This window comes from Mauremys mutica, chromosome 2, assembly GCF_020497125.1.
Source record: "Mauremys mutica isolate MM-2020 ecotype Southern chromosome 2, ASM2049712v1, whole genome shotgun sequence".
Lineage (NCBI taxonomy): Eukaryota > Metazoa > Chordata > Testudines > Geoemydidae > Mauremys > Mauremys mutica.
Window position 1 is genome coordinate 88,564,601 of NC_059073.1, and position 24,898 is coordinate 88,589,498.

Consider the following 24,898-nt stretch of genomic DNA (forward strand, 5'->3'; position numbering starts at 1 on the left):
AACAGCTTTTCTCTCTTATTATTATTCAGAATTAAAATCTGACAGTCAAATATTCCCACAACCTCAAAAACAAGATGGCAAAAATAGTGTTCAGGCCCGTGGACTATTTATGTGAGTAAGCCAAACAGGATATGGCTTTTCTCAGTGTTTTAGATCTTAAATGTTCAATAATCTATAAACCTAAATACTTATTAACGATTCCAAAAGAAGTATCAGATTAACAAATAAATACAACTATGTGCCTAGATCCTGCACAGGAATAACTTTATGCATGTAAGCAGTTCCTAATCGAATGGGATTGCTCACACCCATAAGATTACTAGCACATGTGAAAGTTTACACTAGCCCTGATTCTGCAATTTCATGCAATGCTGAATGTTATATTCAGATTTGCATTACATAACAATGTTCATGAAAAAATCTGAATGAATGCCAAAAGACCTCTATTCCCCACCCTACTAAGTCTATCTATGCAAGTTAATGTATTTTAAACCTGGCAGATCCTAATACACTCATAAGAAAGCATTTCAGATTTCTTGTCTCTTAGATGACCTTGGGGGAGGGGGGCTGTTTGGATATTATAAATAAAATAAAATAAAATAAAATAACACAGAAGGGTAATTTGTGCTTGGAGATTCATGCACAGCAGTCAGGTCACTAGTTGCTTGGTAACAAGCATGAAGCATATTAGAATTAGAAGGATCCAAATTAATGAATGATAAGCACCGTTGGCATCCATTTCATGGGGAGAAGGGAGGGATTGTGACTAATATGTTTAAATCACAGATTTCTCCCCTAACCTCAGTAGTCTTCATTATGTATCATCTGTGTAGCATTTCTGATATCCTTTTGTCAGCATTCATTTTTTAAAAATGCAGTCATTTCAAATAAAGCTTCTTAAAAGACTTTTTTCCACAATAAATAAATAAATAAATAAAAAACCAATCATGAATGTGGGGTGAAACAGTACAGCACTAAAAACTGACCAAGCAGTTTAGATTTCTGAACAGCATGCTGGTTTAACCTAAAGGAGAAACAGAACCTTGATTTCCATGAGCTACAGAGAAGGAAAAAGGAGGAGGAAGGAAGTAATATTAGCCTATGCCATATTATCCTTTATATTACATAATCTGAATTAGTTTATGTAAAAAGCTATATTTCATATCATGCTAAGCAGCTATGCTAGACTGGAAATAAGAAACAAATGCTATTTGTTACTCACTGAAGAGAAATGATTCACTTGTGAACTTCTATCATATTCTTATGTCATTTCCACGCAGAAAATTAAATTACAACCTTCATACGAAACCAATAATTCATCTAAATCCTGCAGAAAAACTTTGAATGCTGATTTGCTGCACACATACTGGCAGATGCTAGCAGCCCATGCAAACACTTCTGAACAGCCCCCCAAAGACAAAAGTACTTTGCAGTGATGGGGCTGAGGAATGCAGCCCAGGAAGGATGTTTCCAGGGATATAGCCTCCAAACAATTTTTTTAAACTATTGTACATGCAGTTTAGTGCATCCCATACTCTGTGAAGTGTTCTTCAGAAGGGTCTTCATGAGTCCAGGATAAAAAAGTCATCATTGGCAGGAATGGACTAGGAACATTCCAAGATGGGAAAGACAGCGAGAGTTTTTATCTATGTAAAATCTGACAACAGGTGTATTTTATTGTAACTGTTTTCTATTCAACTTTACATATTTCTGTTCACTATTTTTTTTTTAAATTATGTATTTACCCCAGCCTTCCCCCCTCCTTCTCACGGTCCACCTCTGCATGCGCACTCAGCTCTCTCTCTCACTCTTCCTCCCTCCCAGCTTAACTTCACCCACTCCATGAGGCACTCACTCATCCTTTTTTCTGGCTAGTGCATTTTCAATGTCTCATAAAGGGAAGGGGCATACTAGGCTGGGTGCCTTTCACAGTCTTCAAAAGCTAGGAAATTTGTTCTTCTCCTTCTTTGGCTGGATTAAAAAGCTGATGGAGCAAGGAGATCTTTGCTCTCTCTCTAGATCATCTCTTTTCCTCCTGAGGCCTAGAAAGGAAGCTCTCTGTGCAAGGGATTCTTGCTCTCCAGTGGAGATCAGGTAAACCATAGGAAGCACATGGGAGCTGGGCCTCTGCCTCATCCTGTCTGGATAGCAAGGTGAATGGTAAGGCCCATCTTTGTAGCTGGGAGCCAGGAGGCATCGAGGGGGAGCTGGTCTATGCAGGTTACTGCTGGGAATGCCTGCTGAGATTCTTCATACAGTAGAACTTCAGAGTTACAAACTGACCAGTCAACCACACCCCTCACTTGGAACCAGAAGTACACAATCAGGCAGCAGCCGAGACGGGAAAAAAAAGCAAATACAGTACAGTACTGTGTTAAATCTAAACTATTAAAAAAAGAGAGAAAGCAGCATTTTTCTTCTGCATAGTAAAGTTTAAAAGCTGTATTAAGTCAATGTTCAGTTGTAAACATCTGAAAGAACCATAACGTTTTGTACAGAGTTACAAACACTTCAGAGTTACGAATAACCTCAATTTCCAAGGTGTTCGGAACTCTCAGGTTCTACTGTAACTGAAATCAGCAACATGGAGAAGAAGTCAACAGGGAGCTATTTCTATGTCTTGTCCCATCATACTTTGTGCTCTTTACGCACCAGTAGCCAACAGATGGGCATTGGTTCCAGGATACAGTCAGTGCGCTTGCAAGCAAGGGGGACCTGGCCAGCCCTTTAGTTCAAGAAAATAACTAGCTCATTAGCTTCCTAATCCTGACTTGAGTGCATACAACTGACTGTGGATGGTACGTTCAAAGGCCCTGAGTGACAGAGGAGAACAACTTCTTTTGAAAGCCAGTGGGACTTGGTGACTTGGGAGCCTTTGAAAATCTTGGTGACTTGGGAGTCTAAGTGTCTTAGGATCTTTTGAAAATCTCACCCTGCTTGCTTAACTGGAGAAAGGTGCTCAGTGGTGTGATTATTTAGCATCACATAACATCTGTCCAGAATCAAAACTTTTTAAAATCCGCCTAGATGAACAACCATCCAGAAAAATGTTTGGTTCTCTTGCCACATAAGTATTATGCTACAGACTGTGCAAAGTTACTAAAAGCAGGAGAAGGGCCAATATTTATTTAAATGCTATCTACTTATAATAAAGAATCATGGTGAATATACTTACAGGTCTCATTCAGCAGAAGCTGAAGGGATATGAGATCACAAGAGGTTTATAGCTATTCTCTAGCACGGTCCTTTATGATTATAATTTGTGACAAAACTCCAAGGAAGACAATTAAGAGGATCTTACCCCCATCTAAGCTGCGAGACATAGTATAACGTTTGCTGGAAGAACGCTCAAAGTAAGGTGCAGGACGGTCTATTAGTGCACTGGCTCGTCTGGTTTGGGCTTGTGTTCTTCCACTGTAGCGGAACTTGGAACCCAATGTAAGGAATTTCTTTGGTGGTGCCTCTGGTAACAACAGCCTAATAATACACACAGAACAGTAAAAATATTATTCCACACACAAGGAATTTATTTTGTGGATAAAAAAAAAGTAAAATGTTGTGTATCTTTATCTATCTTAATCTGTGTTCTGTCAACCTCTGTGTAAAGGGAAACATAGAGCATGCCCTCGACATTGGCTAAGTAATTTTGTAATGGTATACAGAAAGGCTGAGTTTTTCACAAAAAGTCTTTATGGGGAAAATCAGGTTATTTAATAAATGAATCTCTTATTAAAATAAAGAGATACACCTCATCACTGTTTTTTTTCTAATCCTCAAAAAGAGAAACAAAGATTCAACATTCTTGCGGACTGTCAGTTATGCTGCTTGAAACCAGGATAAGGCCCTTGCCTAAATTTGAGGTTTTTGTTGATACAGATACATTGGAGACTGGCCATCGATCCCTGCAGTCAGTCCAGATTCCCAATGTACACAAGGCCTACATGCATACAGGTGTTCAAATTTTTGAAGTTGGGGCCCTCTGTACTCTACAATTACACGGCTAGTGGAATTTGCTCTTTCCCCTTCTTACCATGGAGTCGTACTGCAAAAACTAACCTTTCCTTTGGGAGTGGGGGAGGGGAGTAATGTATTTTTACCCCATGTGATTGCAAAGAAAACTTTCCAAATATGAATCAAATGTAATCAACAGGATGGATAAAAATTGATGACTTAAAAAATAAAATAATCAGATTTTTTAATTTAAATTGGAATTTTTACATTTAAATTAAATACAGGTTTATTTTTAAACAATAAATCAATTTTAAAATTAAATTAAAATTCACAACCGATGTTAAAGCCCAAACTTACTGTATTATATTAAAATCATTTACATTAAATACAAAAAATAATATTAAGCAGTACATGTTTGCTGCCAAGTCATAAAGAAAATAAATCCACTGAATTGGTGGAAACCATTGCTAGGCAAGAAGTATCAGCATTCCTTGAAGGGCTAAAACAGCTTGTGACAACAGTAGTCATTTCTGCAGGTGCAGAGAGAATATATTCTTCCAGTTTATTTCACTAGTTCAGTTCAATGATTAGTTCACTCAAAGCTAAGAAACTAACTGGGAGTTGACAAAGCAGGAAGGCTAGTTTTCCTCTTCCATTCAATGAATAAAAACTAGTGATAAGATCTACTAGTTCTAAAATCCTGAAGGATGATGATCAGAAACAATCAGTTCAATTCACTAATTATAGATAATATTTCCTTAGTTTTAAACACAAAACACATTTTGATAAACCTTTTTCTTATGTCTCCAGAACATTTAAGGTGATTTAATTAAAAAAAAATCAAAATGCTGTTTTTGTGCATTTTTATTTGCATTTGAATTTCCATTCAGAATGTGACACAAATCACAAGTAAAAAATTAATCTAGTAAATAAATGCTTCAGTCACCATTTTCTAACAAAATAAAAATGTAGAAAATTAACAAGCCAGATGAATGTAAGTTAAGTTATATAATTGTTTAAATAAATCTATATAGATATAGCATACCCTCCTGGTGAGAAAAAAGAAGTAACAAATTTAGTATTAAGGCTATATATATTTAGTTTCAATTCATTTTCTTTTAATGTTTACCAAACACTAAGAATCAGCCTTTCTTTAGGAAAATAACTAAAAAGTACAAATGCAAAGCACAATTAAAATCAGTAATTTAAATCAAGGTTTCCTGCCTGTTGATTAAATCCAAGTGATTTAAATCAATCTACCCTGCTAACTAGTTCAGCGATATCTGCCAGAGTCTGCAGTCAGCCTCAAATAACAGCTCTCAGAAAAGTGTGAAATGCCCCATTCATTTCAATGGTGTGTTTCCTTAAAATGTAAAGCTGTTAATTTAGGGTGGGATTTTTCAAGAGCACCCAATGGAATTAGATGATTTTCAATGGAAACTGGATGCATTTGGTGCCTTTGAAAATCCCACTTTCATAAGTAAACATTACTAAATATCCCATTGCTTATTACCTTAGGGTAGGTCTATACTTACCTGCCGGGTCGACGCGTAGCGTTCGACTTCTCCGAGTTCGAACTATCGTGTCTAATCTAGACGCGATAGTTCGAACTCCGAACGCGCTCCCGTCGACTCCGGAACTCTACCACTGCAAATGGCGGTGGCGGAGTCGACGGGGGAGCCACGGACTTCGATCCCACGGCATCTGGATGGGTAAGTAACTCGAACTAAGGTAGTTCGACTTCAGCTACGCTATTTGCGTAGCTGAAGTCGCGTACCTTAGTTCGACCCCCCACCCTAGTGTAGACCAGGCCTTAGTAAAAACATCCAGCATGTTTTTCTCCCACTTTCCCAACCTGTCTGTCAGGCATTTTCGGGTGACAAAAGCCTGACTGTATCTTCACAGCTGCTAAATCCCTCAGATGCCCAAGGCACATTAAATAATGAAAATTATGGGATGGATAAAATAAGCTGATTCAAACATCTATATATGTATCCCAAGAATCATGATTGAATTCTGCAGTTTCATATTTAATTCAACCAAAATCTCATTTTTTTACTTTTACTCAAGTCTTCCAAAAAATTTCCAATTGCCACACAAGTTGTGTGTGTGAGAAAGAGAATGGATACAGAAATTATGGACAAACTTCTAATCAGCCCATTAACTGTGGGTTTTAGACAAACATTAGCTGATATCATTGTGCATATGAAATGAAAAATATCAAGTTGGCAATCAAAATCATGTGATATTTTAAGGTCCAGTTAGGACCAGCCACAGTTGGAATAATTTTGGTGAAGCATTACAAATACTTTGTGAACAGTAATCTTTCCAAATATGGTTGCAGTTCAGTGATCAGAGAGGTAATAATTTGATCCCAAGCCATTTGGCTGTATTAGCACAATTGTTGTTCTTTTTGTGGTCACGCTTTATTCTAAACCTTTAGAGAGGAAACCCCACATACCTGAAAAACGTGTGATGTTCAACACATACTTTCCATAAACGCTTTGCAGCACGATGATTTGGCAACTTAAACCCAATAGTGCTTTCAAACTGTTCAAACTAGGTAGAAAGAAAGAAAACCTGAGTAGTGATTGATTTATATAGATTCAAAGGCCAGAAGGGATCACTATCATCATTTAGCCTGACCTCCTACATAACACAGGCCATAGCACTTCCCTGAATTAATTCCTTTTGGAAAACAGAGTGGCTCTTTTACAAAAACATCCAACCTTGATTAAAAAAATTGCCACCACAACCCCGGTAAGTTGTTCCACTGGTTAATTACCCTCACTGTTAAAATTTTTCACCTTATTTCCAAATCTGAATTTGTCTAGCTTCACTTCCTCCCATTCCTTTCTCTGCTAATTTGAAGAGCCCATTATCAAATATTTGTTCCCTGTGTGAGTATTTATAGACTGTAATCAAACCACCCTTTAACCTTCTCTTTGTTACGCTAAACAGATTGAGCTACTTGAGTCTATCGCTATAAAGCATGTTTTCTAATAATAGAATCATAGGACTGGAAGGGACCTTGAGAGGTCATCTAGTCCAGTCCCCTGCACTCATGGCAGGACTAAGTATTATCTAGACCAGTCTCTAATCCACTCCTAAAAGTCTCCAGTGACAGAGATTCCACAGCCTCCCTAGGCAATTTATTCCAGTGCTGAACTACCCTGACAGTTAGGAAGTTTTTCCTAAAGTACAACCTAAACCATCCTTGCTGCAATGTAAGCCCATTACTTCCTGTCCTACCCTCAGAGGTTAACAAGAACAATTTACCACCCTCCTCCTTGTAACAACCTTTTATGTACTTGAAAATGTTATCACGTTCCCCCCGCCCCCAGTCTCCTCTTCTCCAGACTATACAAACCCATTTTTCCCCAATCTCCCCTCATAGGTCATGTTTTCTAGACCTTTAATCATTTTTGTTGCTCTTCTCTAGACTTTCTCCAATTTATCCACTTCTTTCCCAAAATGTGGTGCCCAGAACTGAACACTCCAACTGAGGCCTAATCAGCACAGAGTAGAGAAGAATTACTTCTTATGCCTTGCTTACAACATTCCTGCTAATACATCTATAAAGGGGCACACTCACCTCTCGTGAGCCCCCCGCCCTCCGGCCAAGTGTGTGCCTGTACTCTCTGTGGTGTCTCTTTGATGACTCAGCCCTCCAGCCGAGTCACACACAATCTGTCTGTGTGTTAAAAGCAAAGCAAATCCCTTCCGGGGTACAAGTCCAACAGGGTCTTCTCTCAGTCCGCTCAGTAATGCCTCAGTTTGTCTCTGCTCCGGAATTGGGCGGTGTCCCCGGGCTCCTTCCCTGGAGGCAATGGCTTTGCCCTCTCAAGGCCTTTCTAGCCCCAGCTCTTCAGCTGGGCTACTACAGTTCAGTTTCCCCTCTGGCGTACCTCAGTGTCTAGGCCACTTCCCCCAATGACTAATGGGGAGCTTGGGGGGACTGGGGACAAACCCACTACTCCAGGTCCCAGCCCAGGAACCCTGTAGTTAGTAGCTGTCCCTGTGTCCCTTTATCTCAGGCTTCATTTACACTACAGCTGGGATCGATGCCCGGTGGTCGATTTAGCGGGTCTAGTGAAGATCCACCAATCGATAGCAGACCGCTCTCCAGTCGACCCCTGTACTCTGCCCCTGACAAGAAGAGTACGATAAGTCAACAGGAGAAACCCCCAAGGTGTAGACCCTGCGGCAACTTGACCTAAGGTACATCAATTCCAGCTATGTGAACAGCAGAGCTGGAGTTGTGTAGCGTAGGTCGACTTACCGCAGTAGTGTAGACCTAGCCTAAATTGTGCTACTGCTCTAATTCCATGGGCCACTGTGGCCCCATGTCGTCTTTACCCTTACCTCAGGGCCTTGTCCTGATAGAGTACCTGCAACCAGCTCAGGGCTCCTTCTCACTCTCACTGGCTTCTGGCAGCACTACTTAATCCAAGGTCCTGCAGCTCCCTCAGCCAGCACACACAATGCACACGCCTCCAGTTCTAACAAGGGACTGAACCTCACTGTTGCTCTGTATCTCTTCTTATACTGACCTGCTGGGCCCTGATTGGTTGCTTACCACATAGCCACTCTAGGCAGTCTGGAGAACCTCTCTACTGGCCTTTTCTGGGATGGAGTGTGGCAGGGCCACAAAGACTCCAGCAGGAGCCTAAGGGTCTAGTCCACCCCATCACAATAGCCCAGAATTATGTTTGCTTTTTTTGCAACAGTGTTACACTGCTGACTTATATTTAGCTTGTGATCCACTATGATCCCCAGATCCCTTTCCGCAGTACTCCTTCCTAGGCAGTCACTTCTCATTTTGTATGTGTGCAACTGATTGTTCCTTCCCAAGTGGGATACTTTGCATTTGTCCTTATTGAATTTCATCCTATTTACTTCAGACCATTTCTCCAGTTTGTATAGATACAGTTTCATATTAATTTTCTCTACCTATATCATTTCATTACCTCGTATGTACATACCTGCACATCTCTACAAATATATTCACATACATTCTCCTGATTCCTGTCTTGAAATCCCGGCTTGGGTGACGATGAAATAGTTTGTTAGGACTCCGAATGAGGAGTCAGAGTTTATTGATTAAGATGGCTGCTCTGTGGATTGTAGCACAGAACAGACTTTTAAAGAAAGGGTTTGGGAGATTTAGAAGAAAGAATTATGTGGTTAGTGCCTCTCAACTATTTGTTGCTCTAATGTTTTAACAACTTAACTGCGATGAGAAAACATTTGGATTTTCTGACAGTAGCCTGAGGTGACAGAGAGCCCTCTGAGACTGATTTGGGTTTCAGAGACCACTAGGATTAAGGAGGTATATAGGAAAGGAACTGGAGTTAGTAAATGAGAGTGGGAAGCGTTTGTCTAATCTATCTCTATGGGGTTAAATACCTTCAGAAGAAAATGAGAAGGGCAGGTCACTGAAAGGGTTTGTGGTGGATGCTATGCATCCAATCACACCACCAGAGGGCACTCTTCATACAATAGTTCATAACACCTTCAAGCACTTCAGAAGATGAAGTGCTGTAGATCTGAAACAACTAACATTCTTATATACCAATATTACTGATGGAAAGATATTTTATTCTATTGATTTAGTATTCCAGGATATCTGTAAAGCTCTGAATGCGTGGCCTATGTGCTCCTCTGATTGGAAAGGATGAACAGTTTAAACTATGTATAATCTCTGACCAGCTACAGTGAGAAACACCCCATACATAAGTATATTTACTAATATTTTATCAACATATTATTCACATTCACAAAATATTTGTGACATGGTATATGAGAGTGTTATCTTTAAATGCAACAGGACAAATTCATCCTTCATATTATTTCCTGACCCAGAATGTATTTTAGACATATTTTAAATAAGGGATTTGCCTAATCTTTCCTAAGGGGAAAAAAATTCAATACATCTTAAAAATTTAGATGAGTATTGATACAAACTTGAGAACAATGGCAAACAAACCAGTCCATGAGGTCACAGGGTACTTTGAATACGTTTCTTTTACTAGTATGTGTGTCAGGGTCTGCTTACCTCTCCTGGTCGGATTTTGATGTAGAAATTGTTCCTCTTGTATGAAATTTTCAGAACTTTTGGCCAGGCAAATCTATTTATCCTGAGTCTGTCTCGATATATTAAGAGACCACTGGCACAAACCCCTAACATGATTTCAACTCCTTCAGAATCCTGAAAAAGTAAGCAACATACTTTGTTGATTTCTGCTCTCCTTTTCCAAAGTTCCATAATTTTTATATATCATGTTCTTATTTGAGCTACATATTTGAACTGTGTTAGCAGTGGTGACTCATTAGGTAACCTTAGTTTACTTATTATTCATATCTATACAAACAGCTGTAAGGTGCCATATTTAACAACATCATATACAAAGAAGATGAAAGATTTTACTGAATGTTAAAAACTTCTCTGAAAGACTCCAAAAAGGAAAAGAAGGTAGCATAAGAGGTTTCACTACATTGATAATTGCGTTATTAAACAGTATTACCTCTCTAATGCTATAAGCACAACCATAAGACTGGGAGTGACGAGTGACATTTCTTTACTATCCTTTTTACTATATATCCCTCATCATCATGATTGTTTGTCTTGTGCAGTTTCACATCTAGTTCTTCTCAAGGTTATTCATTTATGTAGTTGCACCTATGCCAATAGTCTTCCTTCCTCATTTCTTTGCCAGCGTAAAAGAATTCGTAAATAGCAAAAAAAAAAGGCAGCATTTAGAATGGAATGGTTCCTTAAAGTCTTTGCTTATGGGGCTTGTGCTGTCACTCATTTTGCCTGAGAAACCAGGCTGCAGTTCACATTTCTCAGGAGTTTAAGGTGTCAAAAGCACCCCTTTAGAAATCTTACACAATAGTCTAAAAAACGTTCTTTGCCATTTACTACCACAGATGCATGCACCTGGAGATTTGTCAAGGATTCATTTTTCATTATATATGTTTCATCTAACTTATTAAGTACCATTGGAAACAAAAAGGTTATCACTTTAAGCTTGGAGACTTTTTTAAAAACTATTTTAAAACAATTTTAAGTTAACAGCAATCTGACAACAGAACTTACAAAACTTTCATACGATGACAGTCATGAAATGAGTGAATTGGTTTCCTTTAGTCTCCTAGCAAATCATCTTTTAAAGATATACTGAAAATCTGGCTGCATTTTAAGGTGAACCAAAAGACAAGAGGCATATTTAATTTAGATGTAAAGGACACACACAATTTGAAAATTCTACTGCAATTCAAAAATTGCTCATGCTAAACTTTCTTAAGGTGAGATATACAGCAAAGAACTAGACAGTGTATAAAATGTACTTCACCATGAATGAGAGATCAATAAGAGACAGAGCAATAATGTGTGTGCGGCCCTCAAAGGGGAATGACGTCTAAATAAAACTAGATTTCAGTGTTGGGATATACTATCCAAAAATCAAATTTAGTGTCTGCAGTGTATTTCAATTTTTCATTTTTCTAAGAACAAAGAAGTGTTTAAACATACTGAGCCAGATTTTCAAAAATAAAGGCTTCAGGCCCATAAGCAAAATGCACACACAATGTCCCAGATGCAAGGAACTATTTCATCTTACCTGTTTAAGAAAAGATTTCTTTCCTGAACTTTAACCTTTGTACCAGTTATACCTGCATTCAGGCCCAGATCCTGCCACCTCCATTCCCCAAGCAGTCCTGCTGATTTAAATGGGAGTACTTGAGGAAGCAGGTTTACTCACATTGAGTAATGAGTGGCAGACTCTGGTTCTTAGTATATGGGTGAAGAGACTACCCAAGGCAGCTCTAAAGAGCAGCAAGGTCGTAGCCACACTGGAGAATACATTACACATACTTGTACAGTTTTGCATATGTAGGCGACTTACATAATTAACATCAAAATATTAATTCTCATTTATAAACACAACTGTCAGTCCAGTTTTCAAGGAGAGTGCTTAATCAAGGAACAGAATAATTAACTTAGTGACTGTTTCCAGCCTTCAGCTCATTGATGCAGCTTTTATTATGATATCTTCTCTAGACAGTAAGCAGCTTTGATATAAATACACATCAATTTTACTGAAAGTTTTGCCCTGATCCTTTTTGTTTTTCATTCTCTGTTAGATAAAACTGGGTAACAAGGTCTTTGTTGCACAGAATAGGTTACTTCAATAGTTGCACTCTTCTAGTTACCAGCATTTCTCCAGCATTACATAATTTTTTTGAGAGAATAACTAGGCCCTATTGCAAAGTAACTAACTTTTGGTATCAAAGACCAAAACAGATTTTGCATAAAAACTCACAAATGTTCTTTGCTGCTCTCCCTCTGAGGGATGGAGGATGTTAAAATGCTACAAAGAAAGGAGTGACATTTTCTATTCCAGTTCTAGCTTTGCTCCAAATGTGCCTCAAGATCTTGAGCATACATGCAAGAGACAAGAAAAGCAACAGCATACCTGCTAGGAGAACGCTGTCCACTGAGCCATAGACAGCGTTTTCATTTTCAGTGTATGCAATTAATAGACTACAAAGGAGTACCTTGAAGTCTGTAATACACACACACAGTTCCTACAAAATGCCTCATGCAAATGGATGAAGGCCCTTTCAAGATCCAAGTAGCATATTTATCTCAGCTGTTGAAAGGTTCTGATGCAGAATGAAAATGGCTCTACAGTAATTTGACCCTTCACAAAAAATGTGGTGCTCTTCCAAAGCTCTGGTCTTCTGTCCAGCATCAATTTGCCAAGGACATTTACTGACTTAACTCTACAGTTGCTGGAATCTATGAATCTTTTTCTGAATAGTGAAACAGAAAAATTAAAAAAACAACCCCCCCACAAGACTACGAAATGACTGGAGATCTCTGATCAACCACACTGAGTGAGTACCTCTTGATCTGTTAATGTACCTAAGCTAGCTGATGATTTTAGAGACAGATTCATCATGGCAGATTGATTCCAAGAGAGTTCCTATTCATTGGGCTAACTGAAACAAATACACTTCTTTCAATGAGAGCTAACCGTCAGTCCCTTTATCACTACCAATCTGATTAAGTTCCAATATGGTTAACAAAGTGCTTCAAAGTACTTTTGCAGTGTTAGAAGTGGTCTGCTTGTCTAGATAAAACACCATAATTGACTTTATTAAATTGGAAAATTCAGCTGAATGAAATAATCTATCATTGTCTGGATGTCTTCTGATAAAAATGCATGCATATTTTTCAAACAAATCCAGTCAATAGCTTTGAGGCTCATTACATTAACTGTTTCTCAGATCACAGCTTTCAAAAAAGATTTGTTTGTTTAATCAGCTAGACAGACTTTTTGAACCATGCGTACCAACAGTTGATGGAACTGGAATCAACTAGTTAAATTCTGCAAAAACTACAAAATGTAGCTGCGTTTACATCATTACACACTAATCACTTTGGGCCTATTTCTGCCACTTTTGCTCACCTTGTAGTTACTTAATCTACAAGTTTTTCCACTGAAATCAGAAAGAAAAATTAAATCAACAGGACCTTGTGAAATAAATTACTAGTCAAGCTGAGAAGGGGTATAGAAATGGGCCCCATAATATGAAACAAAGAGTTTTTAATCATAGTCCAGACCTTGGCATGATGTAGATCCACTCCATACATGGATAGTTTTTTGGCATTCTCCAAGAAATGCATCTCAGCCTCTGCAGGTGTCATTCCCCTGAAGAAAAACAGTCATTACTAGTATCAGTTTTGAGCAAGCATAATATGGAATAAACTTCAGTACATGGGAAACACATTGTCAGAATTTAGCTAGAAGCCATTACACACTTTGCATTGTTATCTTCCATGCTAAAGAACATTTTTTTGCTAGCAAAACAGTCTCACTCCTCCAAAAGACCTGTGCAGAACTGTTAGTTCCCTCAAAATAACATTTTGCAGCAGATTCTAATATTTCACATGGAGGATGTTCAAGCTCCAAAGTTGAGTGGAAGTTGAGTGGAGGTCCACTGCTCACCTGTGGCTCTTGTGCAGCTCAATTACTTTGTCTTCCAATTCTTTAGTATGATTTGGTGCAAACCGGAATTCACTAACATAATCACTTCCATATTCATCAGGATCATAATCTCCAAGTTCCGACTGAACGGTATAGGACCCCAAAAGAGCAAGAGTAACAAAAGAACAAGGCAGCCGTCCAGACACTATGTCATCTCTCAGCTGCAAGCAGAGGTAGTACCTACAAAAAATAAGAGCAAGAGTTTATAGGAGTTCTTCCAGCACTTTTAGAGAAGCGATGTGGTTCAGTCAGTAGTTAAAATTTCTGGGGTCTTTTCCTGAGTCTACCACTGACAGTCCTTGAGCAAAACACCCAATTTATGCCCAAGTTCCTCCATGTGTAAAACTGGGATAAATGCCTGCCTATGTAACAAATGAGTGCTAACTCTTAAATAACTAATCTTTGTAAAGCACTTCGAGATTCATTGATGAAGTAGGCTACTCTCTGTGTTTTATAACTATACTATAAGTCAGCAGTTCTCAAAGTTTTTCTTTCTGAGGCTCCCCAATACGCTATAAAAACTCCCCGGCCCAGCTGTGCTGCAACAATTGTTTTTCTGCATATAAAGACCTGGGCTGGTGTTAGGAGATAGCAAGGAGGGCAATTGCCTGGGGCCCCAAACCACAGGAGGCATCGCAAAGCTAAGTTGCTCAGGCTTCGGTCCATGGCCCCGGGGCTGCAGTCCCACGTGGCAGGGCTTTGGCTTTCTGCCCAGGACCCTAGAGAGTCTAATGCCAGCCATGCTTGGTGGACCCCCTGAAACCTGCTCATGGCCCCACAGGGTTGAGAACCTCTGGTATAAGTTACAGAGAAAATTCCCCATTAGATATTAACTATACTAAGGTATCTACTGTCATTCAGATATCCTGAGCAATTCATCTTATTTGATTTATAATTTTCTCTAATAAGCACTTTAGAAATATCAGTTAATTGATTAGCTAAAAAGCAAAAACAACAAATTACTATTCCCATAAGGGCAACTATGCTGCTAAAAATGATCCCATTAATCATGCAATGTGAGGGCCAGATAGAAGAAACTGAAAATAGTTTCAGAGGAACTAGAAAGGAAGGGGGGTTTAGTGGCTAAGACACAGGACTGGGAGAAAATCATGACCCTACTACAGATTTACAGTGAGACCTTGGACAAATTGCTTAATCCCTGCATCTGAATCCCCATATGTATAATGAGGATCATAAGTCTTCCTTTCTCCCACCCTTTGCCTGTATTGCCTAGTTAGATTGTAAATTCTGAACCAGTGTCTGCCTCTCATATATTTCCATGCAGTGCCTACCATGATGGGGCCCCAATCTCATCTGGGGCTGCTAGATGCTAACATCAAGCAGCAAGTGGTTGAAGGCTCAAATAGCAAGAGTGAGCAGGGTACTAGAGCACGGACTCCAACCCGAGCCCAGAAGTCCACACAGCAGCGAAATGACCCTGCAGCCCTGTGAGCCTGAGTTGGCTGGCATGGGCCAGCTGCAGGTTTTCTTTGCTGTGTAGACATACTCAGAGCAACTCTAGAAGGCACTGGAGGAATAGGCCATGCTGACTCTAATCGTCCTCTGCAGTCCCCTCTTCCTCCTGGGGAAAGAGGGAAGATGCTGTTGCCAACTACTGGCAATTTATTACCACTGACCCGATTTTATCCTGTTACAGCCAATCTCACTATGAAGGAAAAAACCTCAAGCCCTAGCCATTTTCAGTCCTGCCTAGTGGAAAAAAGCCCTCTCTCACTAGTCACCTTTTGGGGAAGAGCAGCCAATCAGGGATGCTACAGGAGGCAGGTAGGCAATGCTTTCTTCTCCCACCGTCCCCCCCAGGAGCAGAGAGGAAACAGGCAATACCATTTGCACAAGGGGGGCCAGGGAGGCGGGAGCAGAGAGACCTCAGCTGCTCATTGTGGGATTGATCCTTTCTCCCCCAACCCACTCCTGTGAAAAGTAATTGGTTCTTCCCACCTCTACTCCTCTCTAATGCTGCTGCACCAGGGCTAGGAATGGGGAGAACCTCCTCCACAGTTACAGGAGGAGCAGCTTTGGAGCAAAGGAGGGTCAGAGTGAAGAACTGTATGGACGGAGTTGATGTGGGTCTGGAGCAAATGTGACGGAAGGGTGGGGGGGCAGAATTAATTGCTGTAGATATGAGGTGGCTAAAATCGCATTTCTCCATCATGATGAGGATGATGTGGGGGAGTTAAAGTCAGAAAATAGCTTAAACATTAAAGAAATGAATGATTTTGGGGCCAATCATGATTTTTTGGGGTCTGACTCATGATTTTGGTGGTTGGCAACAGTGGTGTGAAAAAAAGGGTAGGCTGAATTGGACAAAAGAAAAGTATAAATTGCAAGTGAACAATCTGGTTAAAAACAAAAAGAGGATAGAGGGGAAACTAAGAAGTAGAAGATAGAGGGGGAGAAATAGAATGGGAGAAAAGTTTGTGCAAATAATGGTTTACAGCGGAGCCACAGTTTTATATTTTGTTTGAGGCCCCATAATTCCCTGCAGCTCTGGGCCTTTCTACTTGTGTAAGTGAACATTGCAGCCTGGTGTCTTTTCCAAATCTCACAACAGCCCAGACTGCATGAGACTGGGATGCAGAATGCGTTAGACTGCACTGCATGACTGGGTCAAAAAGTCAGCAGAAGGATGCTGCACCACAGGGACAGCCAGCCAGGGTCACTTAGCCCCCAAAAGGTCCTTCACGGTGAGAAGGGACTACCAGAAATTAGATTAGGCTAGGATCTAGTTCTGGACTTGGTTTTGAGGGTGAACCAAGGATAGGATTCAAATTCAAAGGCATCCTGAGCTGTTCTTGTGAAATTTTGGCACCTCAAATGGCAGAAGTCTCATGAGACCAATTGATGTGAATTCCTGCTACTTTGGGCTGTATCCAAAAATAAAGCTGGGAATTAACCCACTTCTGGGTTTGGATCAACCCTGAACCAAAACCATGGGAACAGGCTTAGAGCTGGGGATTTAAATTTGAAAACACATAATTGAGGGAGAGAGGTAAGTAATGTTTACTTTTGAAATTCTGGTTCATGTTCATGTCTAGTTTGATGATTATAGTTGTATTTGTGTCACACAGTGTCTAGAGGACCCAACAAAACAATAATAGGCAAGCCTAGGTACTGCAATGTTTGTGAACTCTGAAGCTAGAATTAATTCTTCTCATTAGAAATACGTATTGAGAAAGCCTGATTTTGGTATCAGTTTATCAAACGTGAAAATCTTCTAGTTTGGAAGTCAAAACAATGAATAAACCCCCCAACTATTAACCTTTTCTCTACTAATAGAACATCAATTATTTCCCATTAGCTCATAATTAGAAGGCGGCTGATAGTAAAACAAAAACATTCATGCTTCCAGACAGAATGTCACTGTTGTCAAAAATGTGTTTAAAAGCACTTTTGGAAAGGTATTTATCCTTTCAAATACCTGGTAATATCTTCAGACAGCTGGGAAGGATCTGGAGGGTAAAATTTCACATTAAAGGAGAACTGCCAAGCACCACCTGAAAAAAACCCACAGGTTCACTGAAATTGCCTACACAAGTACAAATGAAGATGTTCACACTGTTAGGTTACTAGCAATCTAAAAGATAAATTAGGAAATATTCCAGTCAAATATTCAGTAATGACAGGTTTTATAGTCTTCTTCTTGTATACAATATTTAAAATACCTTCCTACTTCTCACAGTTACAGTTCGAGGCCTACAGTCCTTTTCTTGCATAGTGAACAGTAATTTATTTCTAATGCCCTGAAAATTGAGCAAGAGTCTGTTTACTGAGATTAGATATATTAAAAAGTAGCCTATAGAAATAAAATAAAAAGAAAACAAAACATGGAGATAAGCATTGGAAACACCACAGGCTAAAAATGAAAATGGGCTTTAAATATGTGACCACAATTATGTGCAAAATAGGTAATTCTATTAGTCTATAACCCCCCACTCAGCAGTGTCTGAATGCTGTTTTAGCGCACACACTGTCTCTTTAGCTGGCATAAATTATCATACAGATAAAATTGCAAGGACAAATTTAGAAGCCATTAATAAAAAAAATGGACCCAAATTTTTAACACTAGGTAAATATTACTAATATAGTACTTTAGATAACTCATGTCACAGGCAATAACTTTACACATCTTATGAGACATTTTTAATAGGACCCTACTTTTCAATACTATAGATAAAAAAAATACCAAGAACATTCCAAAAAACTAGGGAAAATTTAAGGGGATAAGGATTCCTAGAAGATAAAACTGATGTCTCATGTTTAATAAATGGCACTGATAAAAAAGCCAAATGCTTGGCTAACTAGCAAGCAAAAAAACAAAACAAAACAAAAAACCATACACACACAACCCCCCACCCCCACACACCTCTGGTGGAGCCTATCAGCAACCAAGATTCTGTTGAATTAATTACATAGCTCTTCACCTATATTACTACTACACCTATATTACTACTACAGAGACCCTATATTACTTGATCACCCCCCTGCACACAACTAATACGTGAGGTGACATTACTGCGGGAATTGAGAAATGGACATCAAGAGAACCTGATGCTTTAAAATATGATAACCTATTAAAATACAGCACTGAACTGAAAAATACACTTTAAAAAAAATGTCCAACACACTTGTTGTATAATGAGGGCTACAGATTCTTTGTGGGCACTATGTGAAATAGGACTCCTCTTTATAAACTCTACAGTGTATCCTTTCATTCTAACACAACTAACAGGTATTTTGCATTGTCTAAATTGTGATGAATGTATGTTTTGAAAGTGTGTCAACTTCTACTACTGGATTTTATGCTGGATAGAAGAAAGGAAGTGTTAATGTTGACTATATTGCACATGCTACTTTTAAATTGCCTTAAAATTCCATATAGTTTTCTTGATCATGTATTTGGGACTGTTTGTTTAGGGCCTACAATGAGATCTGTGTGGTTCATTCCTTGCCTCATGCAGAAGGCCCTGCTGATTTCAGGTCCTTCAGATCTTCAGCTGTACAGATCTCATTGCAGAATCAGGGCCTTAATTTGCTGAATCTATTCGACATCATAGATTGCATATGCTAAAAGAGGTTGAAATTTAATACAGAGAAAGATAGCCCCAAATCCTCTAAAATTTTTGGATACACATCCTCGTTTGAGAAAGAAGGGAGAGAGAAGATCCCCCTGACAAACAAGATATAAATTAAATCCATATTGTGTGCCTCAGGAGTATGATTCTGTAAGAAAAAAAAGTATAACAGGCCTGATTCTCCTCTTGCTTATGCTGGTTTCAATCAAGAATAACTCTATTGAAGTCAATGGTTTTCAACTGGTGTGAGGAGAATCAGACCCAGAAACTCTATAAACAGTGTTGGTCACATTCTTTTCTCAAATACTGGCTTGGATTTCCTCCTGCCTGCAGTGGAACCGAGCACTCTTGAAAGCAGACATTTGTCCTATATTCTCATCAGTATTCAATACGATTATGGTTTTAATCATTCATGAAATAGATAACTTGTAAGATAGTTTTACTATTCCAAAGTTCTTAACAGAATTATCTGAACCAAGCAAATTAACACCATCATCTATGACAACTTTAACTGTTCCCAGTGTCAACTCTAGGACTAGCCTTTTCTGCCCTGGTTAGTCTCTTGCTGTCACAATCTTTCATTGTCTAGCTCTTAGCTAAGACACACGTTAAATACATTGCAATCAACTATATGTAGTTGGACTGCCTTAACTGCATCAACAATCTACATAACTTGTTATCAAAGTCTACAGCACTTTCTTTTCCCGTGATAACTTTTCAGTATCCTATTAACAATTACACAATGGAACACAGATTTCAATTATTTTTCATTGCACTTCATTTTTAGATAGTATATATAATATCTAGGATAGTTTGGAAAAAGTGAAGTTAGAATATTTTTCATAATGATTAAGGGAAATTTTCCACACTAAGTTTAAATTAATCCTTTGAATCTTGAAATGGTAACCTAGTATTTTAGGGCCTGATCCTAGAAACACAAACTACCAGATGTAATTCCTTGTAAATGCTAGGCTGCTGAAAGTGATTATTTATAAGGTGTGTGGAGGAGAATACTGAAGTTTTCTTGCCAAAATAAAATCACATTTATAAACATTACAACAGGTTTCCAAAGAGCTATTGAAGGAAAAGAAAGGTAGGTCACATTTTGAGCCTAGCAGCCTTGACACAGGGTCCCTTCAAAACATTTTTGGATTACTAACACAGCATACAGCTAAATTTAACAACTGAGCCTTTTAAAATATTCACATGAAGCAGAAAATTGATTCTCCTTGTGAAGCAGTAAGTCATCTTAGGAACAAAGTTCAAATTATTGGAGAAATGCAGGAACGAGACAAAGATGTTTTGGGTAGAGGGATATCTGTATTAACACAGTTACGTGTTTTGGTATGTGAGGCCAGCAGTGTTTCCAGATGTGACCCAAATGACAGTAATTCAAAGATATAAATTGTTTTCTTGTGACCCAGGCCCCAAAGATTATATTGCTTAATGCTGAGTTTAGACTTTTCCCTCTCTGTAAATGTCAAGTTGTTTTTAGCAATGAGACATTTATATTTCATGATCCTGACCAACTGATTGATTTTGTTGGAGGGTAAAAAAAAGATGAAGAAAAACATCCAACAATTCTTCTTCTACAGACTCAGAAACAGACCTGAATAAATAATATGAAACTTAACATTTGAGATGGGGCTTAATGATAAAAGTGATGTTTTCTCTTGAAGAGGGAGTGCAATATTCACGGAGATTTCTCCAACTAGCTGCTCCCCTCTATTCCTTCCCCATTCAGTACCAGTCTTTGAGGTTGGAGCTCAGGCCTGCAAGTGATTGGTAGGTTTGCACCCCACTGGTCATTCTAACTGGTAACTCAGGCCCAGGGGGTGAGGGCATTTAAAGAACCACATGTGTGGGTGAGGAATATTCCTGCTCTACAGGCTGCCAGCCAGAGAGCTTCGCTTGCAGTGATCCACCCCTACACACTACATTGGACAGGAATCTCCCACTGAGGCAATATGTTATTATGGCGCAGTTAAGTGGAGTTCAATTGTCTTTGTCCTCCACTCTTTCTGGGTCTCTGTGCCTTACAGCAGGTTAGATAGTCACATTTGGGGTCAGGTCATCCTCCACTTCCCTGCTTGGTCCAGCAGAGTCCTGATATAATTATAAACATGTGTTTTGGTGAAGGCAGATGACATAGGTGGATGGGTAGCAATTTTTTGGATCTTTTAAGGGGGATATTATTTTTAATGTCCGAAAGGCACCCAGAGCACTGGGCGAGATAATAGCAGGTATATGGTGTGGGGCACTTCTAGTGAAGAGTTTAATTTCTCTCAGAAGGAGATGGCCATGGGGTGACACACAGCTTGGAGTGAGTTTGAATCTTTTTTGAGTAACCATTAGTTTGCTTGGTGGATTTATTTGTTGGGCAATAAATTAATAGTTAAGTACCAGGTTAACTTGGTTCATAAATGAAGTTGCATCTGGAGGCCTTAAACCATATGTGTTGTGTCAGTGTGCTTAGTAGGGTCCTACCTGGATGATGATCTCTCAGTAGTTACTGCTGCTTTATATAAAGTCACTTATATTGGCAATATGTTCTCTCAAGCTGGGAAAGTGTGTTAACATGAAACTCTTTTGTATGAGTATGTAGGACTTTTCTCACACCATTATTACATGCAAACAACGTGGAATACCAGGGAAAGCTGCATTTCCAATTTTATACACAGAAATGTAAAGTTATTTTTCAATAAATGTTTTAATTTTGTTCAAAAGTATTTCATATTATCAACACTGCTCTCCATATTAAAACATTTCCCAGATTGCCTCACACAGACACATGATTGATTACAACTTACTTCGGATCTGCTTTTTGATTTCCTTTGCAGGGTCCAACCAGTTCTGAAAAGAAATTTTTTTAAATTTAACTAAAAATACAGTGAAAATTATTTTTAAACATTGATATTAACAGCACTGAAATGAGACAAAGTAACGTTAAATGTGTTCAGTGGCCTTTTAAAAACTCAGCATCAAATGCCACATTTGTTGGCTAAATTAACTTCTTGCTCCATCTCTTTCCTTTGGAATACTGTAGCTACAGCAATTATTTTATGCTAATACATTTCCTTGATTCCTTGAAGGGTTTTGTTATTGTCATAAGAACTTCTTAGATCACAGGAACCTGCAGACTAGGTTAGAACACAGGCATCCTCTAATAGCATGTCCACTGACCTTTCATTAGCACATCAGGAGGCTCTTGTTTGCTTAAACCTTGAAAGGCTGGAGGGACTGAAGAGTCTGGCCCTGCTTAGGTACATAAAGAGGAGGAAGAGGACATGAGCCTCTCTTCTATTTGTGCCTCAGTGCAGGAATCAGGCTTTAATCCATTGAGGAGTTCAGACATTGTCCCTTGCTAGGATTTCTTCCAGTGCTAGCTATCCAAAAGGGGGAGGTGTTCTGTGCAGTGCCATCATCCACACTGACCAGCAGAGCTAGTCAGGTGTATGAGAGAACTGTACAATACAACAGTTGAAAGGATGGGGAACTGCCACTGCAGTGCATGCTCTCTGGCAGTCAAGGCGGAATTGTGGCTGCATCACAATTCTGCTTGGGATATCTTACTGCAGCATAGTATCGCTAACCATTTCAGCAGGCGGCATGGTTTAAAATCCACAGTCTAGTCTGCTTTGTACCTGTTTTTCTCTCTCAGATATTGGGAGGTTATGTCCCTGAACTTCAGCATTGTCTTAACCAATGCAAATTAATATTTAATATGTATATCATTCATAACAAAAGCAGTTTGTTAACCCCCTAGGAAAAATTCCACTTTCTCCAAGGAAAGGTAAACAAATATAGCAAAACCCAAATCAAACAAACCTCAGAACAACCCTTGCACCTTACCCCGCCTTTCCTTAATCAGCTGGCAGCTGCTCAGAATCAATTAGTCTGTACTCCAAAGTATGAGGCTACAAGAGTATAATATGCCACCACAATTAAGATTGCCTCAGGGTTTCTTTTTAAAGCCTTGTTTTCAGATATTTGTAACTCAGGTAACTCAGATGGAAAAATTTGATGTGGATTCTTATAAAGCATAAAGATCTTCAGCCTGGAAGATGTTTTTTCTGTGTTGGGGTGGAGTGGGGGGGAGCGAGAATAGGGGGTGGTGGAAGGATGAACAAGCTGTTTTTACATTGTAAAATTTAAAAACATATGTAGAAATTAAAAATAAACTATTGCTCTGACACTATCATGTACATATGTTTTAAATTAATTATTGACTTATTCTAGACACTTTTGTAAAGTAACTTGAGATCTATAAATTTTGAACATCATTATTATTAGTAATCTGACAGGATTTCTAAATACACACTTATTTTGGCCCCACTTCAGGAAAGCATGACTGTTCAGGAAATAAGTTAAGCACATGCTTACCTTGAGCTTTAACTTAAAGTTAAGTACGCGCTTAAGTGCTTTCTTGAATCAGGATGGAACTAAGCACCTGCTTAATTGCTTTTTGCATTAGTGCCAAAATCCTCATTTTAAAAAATCCATAAATATAGAAAGCAAGGGTTCTCACTAAGAGAGAAAACCACCACATACTTATATGAAAACCTGTTAAAGGACTCTTTTATAATATACATTTTAACCAAGACATATCAAAAGGGAATTAACAAAATACTTTAAAAAAATATTTAGAGGGTCCTTTGATGCGCCTTATCTCGTCCTAACATGTGTACAATGTATATGTTGCATGGATCTTAGATAATTGTATCCCAATACTAATTGAGCAATAATGCTCAGGTAAAGATAACATGAGTCTTGAAAGAGAATTAGCAGCAATAGTGAATTAACTTCTGCCTGTTTGTGTCACAACCTTAACATTAAATAAACTGTTTTTAGAATTAAATATATTTATGAATGTAAATCTGATTTTCAAGGCAGTATTGGAACAAACCATACTAGAAAGGGAAAAGCTACATGATTCACTTCTCTTACATCATAAATAACCAAGGCAAAAGGAAGACAGGAGAACATTGTTCCTGTTCTTGGGAGGCACAAACAATTAAAAAGGAGATGGCATTAAATAAAGACGCATCCTTTGGGAGGTAAAACTAAAACATCAGTTCTGGATTGTAGGTAACTGATCACTGGGAAAAAAAAATCTAATGGCCACATATCTTATCCCATGCAAACTCAAGATCAATGCCAGTTAGCAAGATTCCAGTTCTGTTGATTTTCATTCTACTTCCTTTTAATTCAAGAATACCCTGGCTGATGTGTCTTTTTTACCTTTTGGTTTTCCATGTCTCTGTATGTTAGCCCAAAGTAGTCCTTTTCCAAAAGATTTAGATGTTCACATACTTTGTCAAACAATATTTGACCTCTGGAACGTTTCTATGGAAAACAAAAGAACATTTTCATCAGTTTCAAGGTACAGCAACATTTAAAATAAACCCTCTTTGGTATAATCAAGTTATGAAACCAATATTGATTTATCTTAACCTACAAACCTTTCAAAACCATTGATTTGGAACTGTACAAAATCTGTTGAACTGGGCTAATTTGCCTCCTATAAAAATTCTGGTCTCGATGTGGAGTTAAAAATAAATCAATAGATGTAACATTCAAGGGGTAGCTTAGAAGCTTTCCTCTATCTCACAAATACTGGCACTTAATATATTCTGAGCTTATACTGCACTAGGACTATAGCCTTCTCTATACGCAACAGTAGTAACAAACATTGGCCCAAAATACTCCCTTAAGCAGGTTTGAAACCTGTGGATGATGGAGCAAAGGCATTTGTGTGGATTGGCTCCATGAAGTCCTTCTTTTATGTTTACATAC

General features: G+C 38.7%; 1 protein-coding gene across 23 annotated transcripts in view; it reads right to left on the reverse strand.

The window, feature by feature from the left end:
* The window catches only part of EPB41L3 (erythrocyte membrane protein band 4.1 like 3), a 208,717-nt gene that overhangs the window by 31,605 nt on the left and 152,214 nt on the right, over positions 1 to 24,898 (reverse strand). For all 23 annotated transcript variants that reach the window (XM_045003924.1, XM_045003937.1, XM_045003935.1 and 20 more), the window contains 8 exons: positions 24,344 to 24,448; positions 21,913 to 21,955; positions 17,449 to 17,524; positions 13,971 to 14,189; positions 13,586 to 13,673; positions 10,010 to 10,162; positions 6,413 to 6,510; positions 3,302 to 3,477 (listed from right to left, as the gene is read on the reverse strand). In XM_045003924.1, coding sequence (XP_044859859.1) covers positions 3,302 to 3,477; positions 6,413 to 6,510; positions 10,010 to 10,162; positions 13,586 to 13,673; positions 13,971 to 14,189; positions 17,449 to 17,524; positions 21,913 to 21,955; positions 24,344 to 24,448 — 958 coding nt within the window. The remainder of the gene's footprint in view (positions 1 to 3,301; positions 3,478 to 6,412; positions 6,511 to 10,009; positions 10,163 to 13,585; positions 13,674 to 13,970; positions 14,190 to 17,448; positions 17,525 to 21,912; positions 21,956 to 24,343; positions 24,449 to 24,898) is intronic.